The 18,405-nt window shown below is 38.7% G+C and overlaps 1 protein-coding gene across 2 annotated transcripts in view; it reads left to right on the top strand.

The window, feature by feature from the left end:
• Positions 1–18,405, top strand: part of NME7 (NME/NM23 family member 7) — a 260,266-nt gene that overhangs the window by 111,000 nt on the left and 130,861 nt on the right. For both annotated transcript variants that reach the window (XM_042925970.1, XM_042925972.1), the window contains 2 exons: positions 9,442–9,506; positions 12,917–12,985. In XM_042925970.1, the coding sequence (XP_042781904.1) occupies positions 9,442–9,506; positions 12,917–12,985 (134 nt within the window). The remainder of the gene's footprint in view (positions 1–9,441; positions 9,507–12,916; positions 12,986–18,405) is intronic.

Here is an 18,405-nt window from a genome sequence, read left to right as displayed (position 1 = left end):
GGGCAGAGAGAGAGGGAGGCAGAGAATCTGCACTGGCGCAAAGCCTGATGGGGGGCTCGAACTCGTGAGCCGTGAGATCATGGCCTGAACCGAAGTCAGAGGCTCCACGGAGCCACCCAGGCACCCCTCTAAAAATAGTATTTGAACGTCAGTGTACCTGAATGTTTTGTTGTCAGTTTCTTCTCTTACACTCTCCAACCATGATCCTTTTCTGAACTTCGTGGACAGAGGGAGGGTTCATCTTCTAATCCCACTTACTGATCATTTGGCCATGCCTAGGATTTTTTCCAAGATAATTTGTTGTTGCCTATAAACCCTCTTATCAGAATCAGCACGCATTGGAATACTGTACCTGTTGTTTTGTTTTTGTTGGTTTTCGTTTCTTTTTCAACCCTTCCCACTACAGCCTTTCTTTCTCAGGCTGCAGTATATCCTCTCCTGTGTGAGTCAGATTGTCCAAAGCGGACACTGTTAGTGCAGCTGATAGAAACCCAGCTTGAATCTACTAATTCTCATTTAACTGGACTGTTGGAAGAAGAGCAGAGGTTGAACAGGGTTTAGGGAGACGTGGTTGACATCTCTCTTCTCTCTGGCTTTTATATTTGCTCCTCTTGATTGTCAGGTTCCCGTTCTGGGTTTTTTTTGTTGTTGTTGAGAGAGTGTGAGTGGGGGAGGGGCAGAGAGGGAGGGAGACACAGAATTGGAAGCAGGCCCCGGGCTCTGAGCTGTCAGCACAGAGCCCAATGCGGGACTCCACGAGGGGCTCAAACTCAGGAATCACGAGATCATGACGTGAGCCAAAATCTGACACCTAACTGACTGAGCCACCCAGGCGCCCCTGTCAGCTTCATGCTCTTAAGTAAGTTTTGCCCAATACCTTGGGAGAGAAGGATGGTTGCCAGCAGTGAAGGGCTTACCTACTTATGAACATAGCGGAGAGTGCTTTTTTCCCTGGTTCTAGCTTAAAAAACAAAACAAAACAAAACAGTGAAGGCCTCTGATCGGCTTTTGCCAATGATAGGCCCATTGCTGTGTGAATTGCTCTGGTCTTAGCAGAGGGCTGATAGGTCTTGCTGTTACCTTTGGACTTTTCACTGAGACCTTGGTCGTAGAGTTGTGAGGGAAAATGGCAGGCAGCTCCCATTCCAATCAAATGACCGGTGAGATCAGTTTTCTTAAAAGAGGATGGGGAGCTCTTAATCTCAGGAGAAGCAAGAGTTTTTAGAACACCAAAGCAATAGATGTCTGATATTAATGATTGGATACAGGGTGGCCATTTACAAAGAGGCTTTTGAACAATCCGAGTGAAAGGTAGACAGATAACAAACTAAGGCACTGGGAGTGGAGATGGAGAGGTGATTTGACATTCAAAAAATTTAAGAACATTCATGGAGTTATAAGCAAACCATTAAAAAACAAATTAGCTATGCAAACACCAGCCAAGGGAAAAAAAAAAAAAAAAAAGTCGTCTGCTTTGACCCTTTCGAACTTGTTTGCTGCAAGGCAGGCAATTTTACTTTTTTTTTTCTTTTTGGTACTTCATTTACATAGTTATTGTTATTTGTTCAGTCATCTGAACATTTTCTGTCTAGAACAAAGTAAAGGACATATGGTTATTGACAGTTTGTTGTTTCGAGCTGTTAAACACAGAACAGGTTTCTTAAATGCCTCTCTATCCTGCCTCCACACATAACCAACTGAATATAAAAACAGCAATATCCTTGACTCACGTCTGACTGTTCTTGGCAGAATGGCAATATTACTTGAACTATAACTTTTTTTATTCGTTTATCTGTGAACAGAATTATTCTGTGCGAGTGGTACATCTTCATGGGGCGTGGTTTAATGTGATTATAGATTTGTAATAGATGTAGATTGTAGATCTCTTTGCGTTGGTTAATGCACGAGGCTTAATCCTGCTCCCATATTTAAATGATTCTTTTGTAATCGTGTGAAGCATCTTCTTTATTATAACAAGAAAGACCCTTTACGTTATCCACGAGAGCAAATCGATTTTCATAATAATCGGTTTATTTGCCTCTTGAAATGTGGTGACGTTTGCACTAATGGTACAAAACCAAATGGTGGGTAACACTGCTGGTGCCTTAGCAAAAAGTAGCAAAAGACAGTGGAAGCCAACTGCACTAATAGTCAGGTTTTTTTTTTATTAAATTGTCATGTGCTTGCAGAAAGAAAAGCCACTTTCGCTTAAGAATGTCCTTGATGAAACAGAAAAAATTAATTTTATTCATTCTTGACCTTCAAGTATATGTCTTTTTAATATTGTGTGTGAAGAAATGAGAAGTCTGCATAAAGCACTTTTGTTCTATCCTGAAATATAATGTGATCTTTAGGACTAGCATTTGTATAACTGTTTGAGTTTTGAGCTCAGCTGAAAGGCTTTTTCATGGGATATCATTTTTACCCAAAAGAATGACTGGCAGACATACTGTGGTTTTTCACACTTAGGTATTTGGCGTGAATTTTTCTTGAAATTAAGTAAGCCTGTTATTTCAGAGAAATGACAACGGACAAAAATTGTTGCCAAAGGTAAAAATGCAAAAGAAGGTAAAATGAGAAATGAAAATCATAATTATGTTCTTGCAAAAGTATATTTACCACCTTAAGCTTGACAGCTTCCTAATAACTTACAGACTATTCTGATGAAATTGGTGGCGATGTTAACAAATGTGATTTTTTTTTTCCTGATGTACTGTAATGAAATGAGTCAGCATTTGGAAGATCTGCACAACTGAGTGAACTAATATTTTCCAAAGGATCAATGTGTAATGTTATAAAATCATGCATGGGTAAAAGATTCTTTCAAAGTATAGGATAGACCTGTGAATTTTAATGCAGCAGGGTAAAAAATTCATTGGTAGAAGTTTGAAGTTATATGTTGCAGTGAGATTTTAGGAGAATACTGTTTGTCAAAGAAGAATAAATACATTTACATTAAAGGCTATTAAAATACTGTACTATTTTCTAACTAAATGTACTTTAACCAAAACAACACATAGCAGCAGATTGAAAGCTGGAACAGATGTAAGAACAAGGCTGCTTTCTATTAAGTTAGACATTAAAGAGATTTTCTAAAACGTAAAACAATGCTACACTTCTCTTTAAATTTTTTTCTTAGAAAATACAGTCATTTTTTTCTCACAAAATGTTATGTATGCCAACATGTGAAGAATTTTTGTTGTATTTAAATTAACATTTAAGAATTTTCTGTTTCAATTTGTAACATAACAAATATTGACAGATATAACCTATATAAGTACAAGTTTTTTAGAATCTTTAATAATTTCTAAGAGCTAAAGTGTCCATGAGGCCAAAAAGTTGTGAGAACTTCTGGCCTATTGGGTAAAATCCAAACCTCTAAATATGGTCTATAAGTCCTTCTGTCAATGGTTTCTACCACCTCCCCTGCCTTCTCTCCTGGTTTCCCCTCCACCAAGATACATACATCGCTGTATCTGTGCCCAGCGCTCTCTTTGTCATGAACGTCCATCTTCTTCCCACTCTCTGTCTAAAGCAGTCTCCCACATGTTGCTTAGGACATTTATCTCTGGCAATACTCTTTGTCATAAATTCTACTTTATCTGAAATTAATGTGACCACTGCAGCTCTCTTGTACCTATTGTTTGCATGGTATTTTTTTCCATCATTTATTTTCAACCTATATGTGTCTTTATATTTAAAGTTGGTTTTTTTTTTGTTAATAGCATATAGTTGAATCTTGTTAATTCATCTAAAATCTCTGCCTTAAATGGGAATTTTTAGTGCACTAACATTTAATGTAATTATTGCCATGATTGGTTTTAGGTTTACTGTTTTATTATTTGTTTTCTATTCTCCTTGCCCCCCTTCCTTCTTTGGATTAACTGATATCTGATATGTATTAAATTCATGTACATTTTAAACCTACAATACAATGCTAAAATTTTTGCTCTAATCAGACGTGTTTTTTTTAAGTAGGCTTTTTTTTTTTTTTTTTTTTTTTTTTTTTTTTTTTTTTAAGTAGGCTTCCTACCCAGTGCAGAGCCCAACACAGGGCTTGAACTTAAGACCCTGAGATTAAGACCTGAGCTGAGATCAGGAGTCGCTTAACTGACTGAGCCACCCGTGTGCCCCCATTAGGCATGTGTATTTTAAAGAAATTAAGAGGAAAAAAAAATAATCTTTTGTATTTACCCACATAGTTACTTTTAATTATGCTCATTTCTCCTGAGGGTCCTATTTTTAATCTTGTTACATTTTCCTTCAAGTTAAATAATTTCCCATTATCATTTCTTGAAGTAGGAGTTTGGTAAAAACAAATTCCTTTAGGGTTCTTTTTTCTCAAAGTGTCTTTATTTTATCATGCTTCTTGAAGTTTTGTGCTGGGCATGGAATTTCACATTGACAGTTTATTTTTCTTATAGCACATTAAAAATGCTTAGCTGTCCACCTGCCTCCAGGAGAGGGAGAAGTCAGCAGTCATTAAAATTGTTATTCCCTGTATACAGTGAGTCATTTTCTCTGGCTGCTCCAAAGACTTTCTTTATTTTTTATTATTAGACGCTGGATGATGATATGCCTAGTTTTTTTTTTTTTTTTTTCTTTGAGATTGGTTTAAAAAAGCACAAAGTGGATTCAATAGGTCAACAAATTTGGAAAAAATTCAGCCATTATATCTCTAAATATTTTCTGTATTATTCTAGACTCCAGTTACATGTATGTTAGGCTTTTTGGTGTTGCTTCAGCCTGATACTCTGTTCATTGTTTTTCAAAAATTGTCTGTTCTTTCTTCAAATGGGATAGTTTCTGTTGATCTCTCTTCAGATCGATTGACTCTTTTTATGTCTAAATTTATTCTGCTCTTACGTCTCTACTGTGGATTTTGTAGTTCAGATGTTGCATTTTTCGTTTTTATTGTTTTTATTTGATCCTGTTTGTAGTTCTTAATCTCTGTTGATATTCCCTATCTTTTCATGTATTTTGAGTGTACTTCTCTTTTATTCGCTAAGCAGTTATAACGGTAACTTTAAAATCTTTGTTTCTTAATTGTAACATCTGCATCATCCGAGGTTGGTCTTCATCGATTCTCTTTTGTCTTGGAATAGGTCATGTTCTTCTGTGTCCTCGTGTTTCAAATAATTATGCATCATATCCTGAATGTTATGAATGAGATATTGTAAAATTATGGATATTGTCATCTTCTTGAAAGATATATTGATATTTTAAATGCAACCAGTAAACGTGCTGAATTGATCGGGCAATCTCTGTTCCCACTTTGGTGGGTGGTAACTCAAAGCCTCGTTCAGTCCTTTCAATCATAGCTGGGCTTTTTGGAGTCTGCTTCATGCCTGAATGCTTCAGTTTTCCCAAGATTTGAGCAACGTTTATACACAGAAGTCAGGCTTTCTTCTCTGGCTTTTCTTTTTCCTGGGATTATCCGTCTACTCACTTTCCAGTGGCCATGGTTGCCTAAACCTTGTCTTCTAGTTCTTTAAATTTGCTACTTCTCTGGGTTTTCAATCAGAGTTTCAGTGTAGACTGTGGCTTTCTCCTCAGCCTAAATACTGCAAAAACAGGGAACCCACTCAGTACCTCCACGTACTTGTATTGTTATGTTTTTTTTCCCCAGAGGTTTTTTTTTTTTTTTTTTTTTTAACGTTTATTTATTTTTGAGACAGGGAGAGACAGAGCATGAACAGGGGAGGGTCAGAGAGAGAGGGAGACACAGAATCTGAAACAGGCTCCAGGCTCTGAGTTGTCAGCACAGAGCCCGACGCGGGGCTCGAACTCACGGACCGCGAGATCATGACCTGAGCCGAAGTCGGCCGCTTAACCGACTGAGCCACCCAGGCGCCCCTTCCCCAGAGTTTATAGTTATTATCTGAGGGAAGGTTATATTCCAATAGGAGCTACTCAGCCATAGCAGAAACAGAACTCTCCTTTTTTCCTCCCCGCTTTTTATATTTAAAAAGCCTACCTTTACTTGAAGAAAAAATAGTCACCTAGGTATTTTTCTAATTGATTGGGGGTTCTTTTGTTTTTTGTTTTTTTATTTTGTTTGTTTTTGCATTTACCTTAAGTATATTTTGGGTTATTGTTTGTATATGGCATGAAATAAGTGTGAACTTTTTCTCTCAGATCATTAAGCCAACATTTTTAAATAATCCTTTTCCCTCTTCCTAACTTTAATTGCCCATTTGTAATTTTCCAGTGTTTTCAAGTGTTTCGGTGTTTGTTTGCTCCGAAGAGTCTTAGAGTTCTTTAGGTCTGCACCAAGCAGAGCCGCGATTGTTTCTTTGGTTATTTCTGAATTCAGTGAACAGTATTTATGCAACACCTATACTACATGCTGGATACTACGCTGGGCGCTGGAGATACAATGAGAACTGAAATGAACGTGGTCCTTGCCTTAGGGAGTTACATTGCCCAGCGAATTTTACATACCAGGCTTCCACGTATGCGTTTCTTTTTCTCATTAAACTTGTAGAAAGACAGTGGGATTTGGAGATACACTAACATTATGATTTCAGGCAAGTTATCGATCCTCCAAAACCTGATAGGAGTGTTGCTTTAAGGATTAAATGCTATCAATTCATAAGAAAGAGCTCAGTCCCCAGTAATTGTTAATCAATTTTTTCTTTCCTAACTAATATTTTTCCTGTTGATTAATGACTTAGAATTTTGGCTCACATTCTCATATCCAATATCATCTGAGTCTTTGGTGCAGATTTTTAGTGGGTTACCTAACTTCTTTTTCCTAACACTCTTAATACATATCTTTCAAGTGTCTCTAATATCAGCATGCCATCCTGCTTATGCCGAAGGCTTTATCTGCATTCCCAGGGCCCTTAATCTCCTTTAATTCTGGACTGTCCCTCCATTCTAAGAATTTCCCCCTCTGTTTGATATGGCGATACTACTGTAATATTTTATTCTTTAATTTCCTGCACATCTCTTTTTACATACCCTTCTTTACTCATTTTCATTCTTTAACTCCCAAACTTTAGATATTTTCTCAAAAATCATTCCTCCCAGGTTGTTTTTTTGGTTTTGGTTTGTTTTTGCGTTTCCTCTTCTTTTTGTCAAACCAGCAGACCTCTGTTCTCCTCATTTCAGCTCTAACCTGTCTTCACTCCTCATTATTAGCCTTCTACCTGTCTAGCTATTGGATGTAATCCCTTATCACCTATTTGGAATAGGGAGTGTATTCACTCATTCATCAATCATTTTTTAGTCACTGGATATGCTGTCTTCTCAAACACTGATCAGTGTTCTGTTCTAAGATTCTATGTTCAGAATAATTTGCTGCCTTTCCCCTTAATTGTTGGTTCATAACCTCCGTGGCAGCTTTCAGTGTGTAATCTGAAACTGGCCCCTGAACTCATAAGGAGGGACGGAAGAAACAGGAAGGCCACTCCAGATTGGCAGGTGGCAGTCTCAGAAAGCAAGGAAACTTACATGCAAGGCTTGCGTTGGGCAGCAGCCAGGCAAGTGGATCCCACATCCACCTTCCAAATCTTAAAAAGTTTCTATAGAGGCCTTCTGGGTTCAGTCACGCATACCATGTAGGTATTCTCAGCACCACATCCCTGTCTCAAGGCTGTGTCCTTGGAGCAGCCTCTGGGAGTGGGAAAGGCAAGCAGAATGCACATTCCAAGGATGGGGGAGGGAGCAAGGAGCCCTGGAGTGCCCGGGTCCAGCTCACTCGTCAGCTGGCCATCATTCCATCTTGGTGGCCTTCCCCAGGAGCTCAATCAGTTTGTTTTTCTTACTTGTTTTCTTCTTAGAGATGCTATCAACCTTTCAGTCACTTGGACTCAAAACCTTTATTTCTACATCTTCACGCTCTGTGTTCAATTTAGTCCTGTTAATTCTTGTTTGGAAATGTCTTATATTAATTACTTCTTTCTCTAGTGCTGCCATCCAAGTTCAGTGAGCATGCTAGATGATTTCAAAAGCCTTTGTTATTCTGTCTTTTATTCCTTTTCAGACTAGCTTGCCTGTCATTATTACATCGGTAATCTTCCTATAACACTATTTGTCCTGTATTCTTCCGCTCAACATTTTCAGTGACTCTCCGTCTCTTTTGGCAGTGTTTCCTCTGGAGGAAAAATATTCTGATGGACCCCCAGTGTTGACATAAATTATTGTAATTATAGTGCAACTTAAATATGTCCAAATATAAAACTAAATATAAACCTTTGTGCATGCAACTGTACAGCTGAAGCAATTTACAAATTCATCACCAACAAAACTATAAAATGGATAAAATTTAAGTTAACAACACTGATTGGATCAAAGATATTTGACAAAACTCAGTCACCAAACTCAACGCCGATATGATGCGGACTGCTGTGAGTTGGCGTGGGCCTGTTCTACCCTTCGGACTTCTGAGAAACCTTTGTTTTTTTCACAATACACCCTGGTATCATTTGGTCTTCCCTTGGTACAAATGCATCATTTGAGAAATAGATCTATCATTGTCTTTTTTTTTTTTCCCCTTCTATCCCTCAATCTGCTGCAATTATAATAGCCCTACTTGGCTGCAGTAAAATAGTAAATAAAAGTAAATAAAACGGATACTCTTTGGTGATGTTGGGTTACTAGGTGAGCATCAAGGTCGTTCCAGAATATATGGGATAGGGGTGCGCATGTGTGGGTGTGGGTTTAGTTGACTTGGAAAAAAGAAGCTTAGAAGATTTTTATACTAAACTAATGGAATTTCAAAATCAGTCCTAGACTCCCAGAATCTACAGACCCTATTATAAAAAGTGCTGATCTGTGGGATAAGGACCCAGTTCCTCATGTTGATATCCAAGGCCTTCATCAATTTGAATGAAGTCTCTTCCTTTTCAGCTGTTTTCTTTTTATCTTTTTCTGACTTCTTCCTCTCATGTGAGCACGCTCACATGTTCTTAGACCTGAGCCTTCTGTCCTTTTATACCTGTGTCCCCATGTAATCCCATCTATCTACAGCCTTTAAGTACCATTTCGTGCTCTCATTTCCCCTTAAAGCTTCTGCTACCCTTCAGTTATAATTTGATTTTTCTTCTTTGACCTCATCCTGGGAACTCCCATTACCCAGTACTTTGGCATTTCATTTCATCTTTTTTTTTTTTGTAATGTCATTGTCAGTGGTTTGTTTTGTATGTTCCCTATGTCACTAGACTTCAGGGGTCTTAAAGTCAAAATAATACCTTAAAGATCATTTACATCATCTTCAGGATAATTGTTGGTATTCTGAAGTACTTACTTGGTAAATCAAATGATTACACGTGGTGCTCAATAGTAGGGATTTAGTTTCCCTTAGAAAAATAAGTGGTTTCTTCATATAGAGTGTAAGCAAAGTGCCCTGATGTAGAAAATTTGCATTTCTAAGAAACTAAAATGCCTTGGCAATGTTGTATTGTATTTTTGCACTCATTTGTTCTGTATTTTTAGGACTCCTGGGAAAGATCCTCATGGCTATCCGGGATGCAGGTTTTGAAATCTCAGCTATGCAGATGGTAGGTAGTTTGCAGTGAGTCATAACCTATTGAGAGATTTTTTAAAAAATGTTTTACATTGAATTTTCTCTGTGCACTTGTGAACTCAGCACATTAAAAATAAAAAGATAGGGGCGCCTGGGTGGCTCAGTCGGTTAAGCGTCCGACTTCGGCTCAGGTCATGATCTCACGGTCTGTGAGTTCGAGCCCCGTGTCGGGCTCTGTGCTGACAGCTCAGAGCCTGGGGCCTGTTTCAGATTCTGTGTCTCCCTCTCTCTGACCCTCCCCCGTTCATGCTCTGTCTCTCTCTGTCTCAAAAATAAATAAACGTTAAGAAAAATTTAAGAAAAAAAAAAAAAATAAAAAAATAAAAAGATATAGTTACTGAACCTGATAACCTTATAATAAAAAATGTTTTTGAGATGATTTTACCCACATAATCTTTCACTGAGAGAACTAAAATTCAAAGGGTAATTTAAGCTTATAAAATCGGTTTATAAAATTCCTGGGACTTTAGTTGCACAATGAATATAGACAGAAACAATGTAGGTAGTTCCTACAAACAAAAAATAGAGTTAAGTTGAGTAGTTATAATGAATTTTTGGTGGCCTGGATTGGTGACTGAGAAGAGAATGGAGAAGGAGAATCGGTTGAGATTTTTGTCCCCCTAACCAGGGCCTTTTGCTGGTTTCTGGACTTTCCCTCAGAACCTTCTTTGGAGTTAGTGCATTTCACCCCTCTGTTGGCGGTCACACCATTGGACCTGCAGGGCCCATGGCTGTTCTCGAATCGCCCTGTGGACACGTTTGTAGGAAGCCCTTCACTGAACAAACAACATCACACCTTTTGAGCTCACACCTTTGTTCTCTACTTACCCGTGCACTTGACAAGAAATTGGGTACCAATTGTTACAGGAATCCGATAAACTGTGTTTCAAGGCCAGCAAGTTTATGCTGTTTTGATAGTGAATTACCAGCTTTGGAGCTGAGATTTTCCATATATATATATATATATATGTATATATACGTATATATATATATATACGTATATATACACACGTGTATATATATATATATATATATATATATATATACACGTATATATACATATATGTATATGTATAATTTATATGTTCTTTTTCTGAAAAGGAACTGCTTTTGATTTCTTTTAAGTCTTAGGATCATCCAAAATCAGGGGTCAGAGCAGTAACCAAGATTCTGACCACTTTGTGTCCTGATTAGTAGGAATGCCTACAAGCCAAAAAGAGGTCAGAAATATCAACTGGTTTGCAGTCATCAGGCAAAACTTGGAGACTAATGACAGAGTTGATATTTGAAGAACCTTATCTAGGATTACGAAGAAATTGTTAGGCAAAACGTTCTAAAAGTATTGGATTGGTGTTATAGTCACAGGATTATAGGACCTAACCCTGCTTTAAAAGTATGTATTTTGTAGCAAATTTAGATTTAAATATTGATCTGACTCTAGGCCTACAAGCTAGCATGGTTATTGGCCATAGTAGGTGCTCAGTGAAAACAAGAATAATAAAAAAGATTAATTGCACCTATAGGGGAGGCATGGTTGCTTAGTGGCAATCACAGCCCTTGAGTCTGGGAGTCAGGAAGTTCTTTCTTTCTTTCTTTCTTTCTTTCTTTCTTTCTTTCTTTCTTTCTATTTTAATGTTTGTTTATTTTTGAGAGAGAGAGAGAGGAGGAACAGAGAGAGGGAGACACGGAATCTGAAGCAGCCTCCAGGCTCTGAGCTGTCAGCATAGAGCCTGATGCGGGGCTTGAACTCACAAAGTGTGAGATCATGACCTGAGCTGAAGTCGGAGGCTTAACCGACAGAACCACTCAGGTGCCCCGGGAAGCTCTGTTTCTGAATCATGGGTCAGCTGCCCTCTAGACTCGTGGGTCTGCCGGTCAGTGAGAACATTATTGTTTGCCTCAATGGATTATTTTACAAATCAAATGAAAATTAAAATAAATCGCAAATTAAATTAAAATAACCCTACACAATGCCTCGTGGAATTTCCAATACAAAATATAAGTATTTAAATTATATATTCTGTTATTATTTTGTTATATTAAAAATTCAACAAGTTGTGGGAATGTAGGCTAAAACACTGAAATCGCAACAAAATTCACTGACTGTTATAGTTATGTTGCCTATGAAATAAATCCTCCCAGTGTGAATTATTGCCTGGGCAGGCAGAAATTTCTTAGTGATCTTCGTTTTTGGCAACAATAAAGAAACAAAATAGGGAAGAAAATAAAATTGTAAATTCTATTTTTTTTAAGTTTATTTATTTTGAGAGAGAGGGTGGGAGAGGGAGGGAAGGAGGGAGAGGGAGAGAGAAAGTGCACAAGCAGAGGAAGGACAGAGAGAGAGGGAGAGAGAGAGAATCCCAAGCAGGGTTCCTGCTGACAGTACAGAGCCCGACACGGGACTCCATCCCACAAACCATGAGATCATGACCTGAGCCGAAATCAAGAGTTAGAAGCTTAACTGACTGAGCCACCCAGGTACCCCTAAAATTTTAAATTCTGAGCCAATTTAAAAAAAAATTAAGGTCTTAGTTCTTGAGACCCTAGGACTTATTTTTTGTTTATTATTTATTTTGACTGTCACTGTCAGTGCAGAGCCTGACCCGGTGCCTGATCCCATGAACCGGGAGATCATGACCTGAGCCTAAATCAACAGTTGCATGTTTAACCGACTGAGCCACTCAGGTGCTCCAACCCTAGAACTTAATGAAATTTTATTTTTAATTAAATTTGAATCCAGCCTGGATAAGAAAGAGTCTTTATAGATTTATCTTATAAGCATTCTCTTACAATTCGTTTTGAATTTCGATTTCCAGACGACTCGTGTAAATGCTAAGTAGGGATTTTTCTAAATGTTTGGGAGGAAAAGGGTACTATTTCTGGCCGCTGCAAAATTGGAAGTACATTGCATTAGTAATAGTTCTGCTTCTGCTCATCTATCAGTAAACAACACGACACTGTATATACATTTTTTCGTGTGCATGGAGAATGAGGCTTTATTCAAAGAGAGGTATAGTGTAGTGGCTAAGGGCATGACAGGTGAGGTCAGACTGCTTGAGATGGAACACACAGATCTGAAGTTTACATAACCCTTACGTACATCGTGTGACTGATGTCATGGGGTTGTTGAGGGGATTAAATGAGATGATGGCGTGCAGGTCCTAGAACAATATTTGATATATCAAGTGCTCGATAAATGTTACGCATTTTTATCATTGATGAGTTTATCTTCAACGACACCTTTTCAGGGCATTTAATTTGCGCAAGGTTTAGATTTTACAGAAAATACATCCAGGAGGTCTTAAGTGTTGAGTTCTAAGAGTGGCACATTTTGCGTCCTTTTATTGGTTGACTTTTGTTCTGTTTTGTTTTGTTTCAATATAGTTCAACATGGATCGAGTTAACGTTGAAGAGTTTTATGAAGTTTATAAAGGAGTAGTGTCTGAGTATAATGTAAGTATCAAAGCGAATGTGAGGCATCGGTACTGAAAACAGTTTGTGTATCTTAAATGTTGGGGATCTCATCTGAAATTTATTCATAATCAGGAAGGTATTTACGAGCCCACCAGTTGCTAGCTGGTCATATCCAGTGACTGAGGCATTCTTATCCCTGAGAGCCACTGGCTCAGCTCTTAAAATAATCATGTTGTTTCATTTATGAAACAAAAATATACAGGCGTGCAAGAAAATCACGAGAGACCTTGCTGGCATAGTGACACCCTTAGACGTTATCTATGAAGTTAATAATATTCTCAGGGTAGAAGACTCTCCAGGATGCTTTAGAAAGTTAAAAGCAAATAGTTCTTAATGGTACAGTATAACTCCACGGCAGTATTTAACATCCATTTTAACAGTATAAATGCAGGTAGAATCATCTGAAAATATGGCTGAGACTGAAGAAGTATATTTATTTTATTTTTATTTTTTTAAGTTTATTAATTTATTTTGGGAGAGAGAAAGAGAGGGGGAAGGCCAGAGAGAGAAGGAGACAGAGAGAATCCCAGGCAAGCTGTGCCCCGTCAGTGTATAGCCCAATGTGGGGCTCGAACTCACAAACCGTGAGATCATGACCTGAGCCAAAATCCGGAGTCTGATGCTTCATTGACTGAGCCACCCAGGTGCCCCTGAAGAAATACTTATTTTTCTGGGAAAGCCTTTATCTTTCCTTCTATTCTGAATGACAGCCTTGTTGGACAAAGGATTCTTGGCTGCATATTTTTCCTATTTGGCACATTTAATCCCTTCTGCTCTGCCAAGTTTCAGTGGACAGGTCTGCTACTACCCTTGTGTGTGCACCTTTGTAGGTTAAGGACGGTTGGTCTCTAGCTGCTTTCAGAATTCTCTCTTTAGCTTTGTAGTTTGCCAATTTCACTATGATACGTCATGGTGTTGACCTGTTCCTGTTGATTTGGAAGGGAGTTCTCTGTGCCTCTTGGACTTGGATGCCTGTTTCCTTCCCCAGACTAGGGAAGTTCTCAGCTATAATTTGTTCAAATAAACCTTTTGTCCCTGTCTCTTGCTTTTCTTCCGGAATTCCTATGGTATGGATATTGTTTGGTTTCATGGAATCACTTAGCACTTTAAATTTTATTTTTAATGTTTATTTTCGAGAGAGAGAGAGAGACAGAGTGCGAGCAGGAGAGGGGCAGAGAGAGAGGGAGACACAGAATCTGATGCAGGCTCTAGGCTCTGAGCTGTCAGCACAGAGCCCGATGTGGGGCTCAAACTCGTGAACCATGAGATCATGACCTGAGCCGAAGTCGGACACTTAACCGAGTGAGCCACCCAGGTGCCCCTGGAATCACTTAGCTCTTTAATTCTCCCCTTGTGATCTAGTAATTTCCTTTCCCTCTGTTTTTCAGCTTCATCATTTTCCATAATTGTATCTTCTATTTCACTTGTTCTCTACTCTGCTTCTTCCATCCTCACTGTCACTGTATCTAGTTAATTTTGCATCTCATTTATAGCATTTCTTTTTATTTTTTTATTTTTTTTTTAATGTTTTTATTTGTTTTTGACGAGAGACAGAATGAGCAGGGGAGGGGTACGGAGAGGGAGACACAGAATCTGAAGAAGGTTCCAGGCTCTAAGCTGTCAGCACAGACCCTGATGTGGGGCTTGAACTCACAAGCTGTGAGATCATGACCCGAGCTGAAGTCCAGATGCCTAACCGACTGAGCCACACAGACACATTATAGCATTTCTTTTTTTTTTTTTTAATTTTTTTTTTAACATTTATTTATTTTTGAGACAGAGAGCATGAACAGGGGAGGGTCAGAGAAAGAGGGAGACACAATCTGAAACAGGCTCCCGGCTCTGAGCCGTCAGCCCAGAGCCCGACGCGGGGCTGAACCCATGGACCGCGAGATCATGACCTGAGCCGAAGCTGGACGCTTAACCGACTGAGCCACCCAGGCGCCCTGCATTATAGCATTTCTTAATTCATCCTGACTCGTTCTTAGATCCTTGACCTCTACAATAAGACATTCCCTGGGGCCTACAATGCTGTTTTCAAGCCCAGCTATTAGTCTTACGACTGTTATGCTAAATTCTTGTTCAGATATATTGTTTATGTCTGTTTTGTGCAAGCCTCTGGCTGTCATTTCTCCCTGAATTTTCTTTTGAGGAGAATTCTTCCCTTTTGTCATCTTGGCTGTGTTTCTGTCTTTTGTGTGTTTTAATAGCTTGTTATATATCCTGCACCTGAGAGTACTACTATATTAAAAAGGGGTCACACACTGTCCAGGGCCTGGCACTTCAGGAAGCGTTTTTGGTGTATGTTGCATTCACTCTGTTGTTGCATTTTTGCTGCTCTTTCCCGATGGTCGGTCGTCTGCAGAGCTCCCCCTTGCTTGTAGCGGTGGGGTGTTCGGACCTTCAGCCAGGTGTGCTTTGATTTGTTTGTTGAAGTAACCGTGGAAGAAAAGTAAAAAGTCAGGGGGAACCTGATCCCAAACAAAAAGAAAAATCGAAGGGGAGAAAAGAGGGCGAAACAGAGAATCAGCTAAATCCAGAGAAAGAGAAAGGAAAATAAAAAAGAGTAAGAGAGAGAAAAGGTGTAAAAAGAATAGAGTAAAAGTGCCAGCTACCCGGCTTCCCTCCGGACAAAGTTGCAAACAGTTGAAACCTCCGGGTTTCAGCTCCCAAGGCTGTTTGCAAAATAGAAACTGGCTCTGTCCATATTCTCGCTCCTCAGTCTGTGGTTCGGAGAGGTTTTCCTCTTGTGCTAACTTGATACTTCAATTTCACAGCCCTCCTCTCTCTCTCCCTTTTTGTCTCTCCAAAGAAGGGGTTCCCTCCCCTCTGTGCCTACTCCGTTTTATCTCCCCCAGTTCACGTACCCTCCCTCCCTCCCTCCCACCAAGCTGTCTCCCTCCGTGTGTGGAGATGCTTTTGCCGCTCTGCAGGTTGATTTCCTGGGGGTTTCTGGGGGTTCTGACCTCAGTACAGCTGTGCTTGAGGGACAGGGGAAATCCCGGTCCCCCTACTTCTCCGCCCTTTGAACTCCGCCCCTCGAACTCCGCCCCTCCCCTGAAGAAATAATACTTAAAAGGCGGTGTTTAGAGGGCAATGAAATACATTCTTGAAAACAAATGACTATGTTCAAGTAAGCCAAATATTGTTCTTGAAAATAACACATAATAGATATTTTATCAAAATTAGTTTCCTTCCCTTCTGTATCAAATCATCTTAGATTTATTTGTGCTAGTGGACTGCCTCCTGACCTAGGTTCCTTTAAAGAGAATTTTGAGGGGTGCCTCGGTGGCTCAGTCGGTTAAGCGGCCGACTTCGGCTCAGGTCATGATCTCGCGGTCCGTGAGTTCGAGCCCCGCATCGGGCTCTGTGCTGACAGCTCAGAGCCTGGAGCCTGTTTCAGATTCTGTGTCTCCCTCTCTCTGACCCTCCCCCATACATGCTCTGTCTCTCTCTGTCTCAAAAATAAATAAACGTTAAAAAAAATAAAAAATAAAGAATTTTGACTTTTTTTTTTTTTTTTTTTTTTTTTGCATAAAGGTTACTGTTCCTGACAATGAGACTAGATTCCCTTCTTCTCCCCTTCTCTATGACTCTTCCTTTCAACTGACCTTAAAAAGGAAAAATGCACTGGTTTGAACCTTTGTCTTATTTAGTCGTACAGAGTAAAGACCAATTGTGAAATAAATTTCGTGTTCAGCATACTGGTGGTTTCCACCCTGATTGAGAGGAACCAGAGTAGTTTTCCTTCTTTTATAGCTTACTGACTCTAACCTTAATCTTACCTGCTTCTTCATTTTAGAGTTATGGTCCTTCCTTCCTTCCTTCCTTCCTTCCTTCCTTCCTTCCTTCACAAGCAAGCACCTGCAAACCTTCTTTTATTTGTTCAATTTTACTTTAAAAAATATGATTGAAAACCTCTACCTTCCTTAATCCATGTTATATTATAGCTTTATATAAGATAAACTGTATATAAGATAAACTCATGGAGACATATCCCCTGATCCTGAGTTATATTATCATACACTATCACACAGTATTGAATTTGGTAACAAATAGTTGAGGACACTAGTATTCTGTGTACTTATCTCAGGTGGGCCACATTTCTCTTTAGGAAATAAAAAAAAAACCCTCATCTAACTTTAATGTCTCCTATATTGTGCTTTAAAATACTACACATGTAATTTATGTTTTACGTAATATATACTCGTGGAGTTTTTTTGATTTTGGGATTTGGGAGTTAAAAATAAAAACATCACTGGGTGGAGGTGACACCCCTAAGAAATCAGGAATTTGAGTGACAGTAGCAATATCATACTTTAATGTCAAGATATCCCAGAATAATTGGTGTTGATGCTTTCTTCTGTCTGATATTTTCAGGAGTATATTCTCTGTAATTACTATTTAAATCTTATAATAACAGAGCCTGCTTAAGAAAAGGATATATGGGCTGTTTGGTAGAAAAAAACTACATTATTTCAGAGTAATTAATAGCCTCGTGAGTCATTTTTAGTAACGCTTATCATCTTTTATTCAGCTTGAAATGGTTTATTCAGTGTAAAAGAAATATTTCAAATCATAATTGGTTTGTAGTTGTCTCTTAACGGGAAAATGGGGTGTCTATGTGAACCGGAACATTATCCAGGTATCTTTGAGAGATGTTCTGTACTTATAGGATATAAAATTTTATTGCAACTAAGGAGAGCTGTTTCTTTGAAAATGTCATCCAGAGGGAAATAAGGATGTTTTTATTCAAGGAATATTTTATTGACGTAAATAATATTGTTATGAACGGTATATTACCTCTAATGCTTTTAAAGTCTTTTCCCACTTAAAATTCTGTTTTGTTCAAAGGCGGTTGTGTAAGGGTCTGGACCCATACACTGCAAATGCTTATGGTTGCGGTATCTTTCACTGCTTAATTTGGGACACCAAAAAGTGGCTCGCAAACCCTGAGTGTCACTTGTTACTGTGACAATTGTATTTCCCATCAAAACTCTTAGTTCTCATGACCATTAATGTTCGGAGCTTGAGTTTGAGTTCAAGGAAGAGGTAAATTTTTAAATGCTGCATAGTACTATGTGTCTCTTAACTCTAGGAGGTTTATCTAATTCAGAAAGAAGAGCCTATAAAAGTAATCTTAAGAGGCAACCGAAAGGGACAGAAACAGGTGATGTGACTCTTACTCTGTCTTTTCGCATAACGCTTTACCCTGCTTGTCTTCAGATTCGTGTTTTAAAATAAATGATAAGACCTATAAGGTCATAATAGCGAGTCCATTCGTTTTATTAGCCTAAACTTAAAGATCTGTGGGTGAAATGGTCCTCTTAAATGTAGGATATACAGTGTGAAATAGGACGACATCACTGACATGGTACCAGATACTATACATGAGTTCT

Source organism: Panthera leo, chromosome F3, assembly GCF_018350215.1.
Source record: "Panthera leo isolate Ple1 chromosome F3, P.leo_Ple1_pat1.1, whole genome shotgun sequence".
NCBI classification, from domain to species: Eukaryota; Metazoa; Chordata; class Mammalia; order Carnivora; family Felidae; genus Panthera; species Panthera leo.
This window is presented reverse-complemented; position numbering and strand designations above follow the sequence as displayed.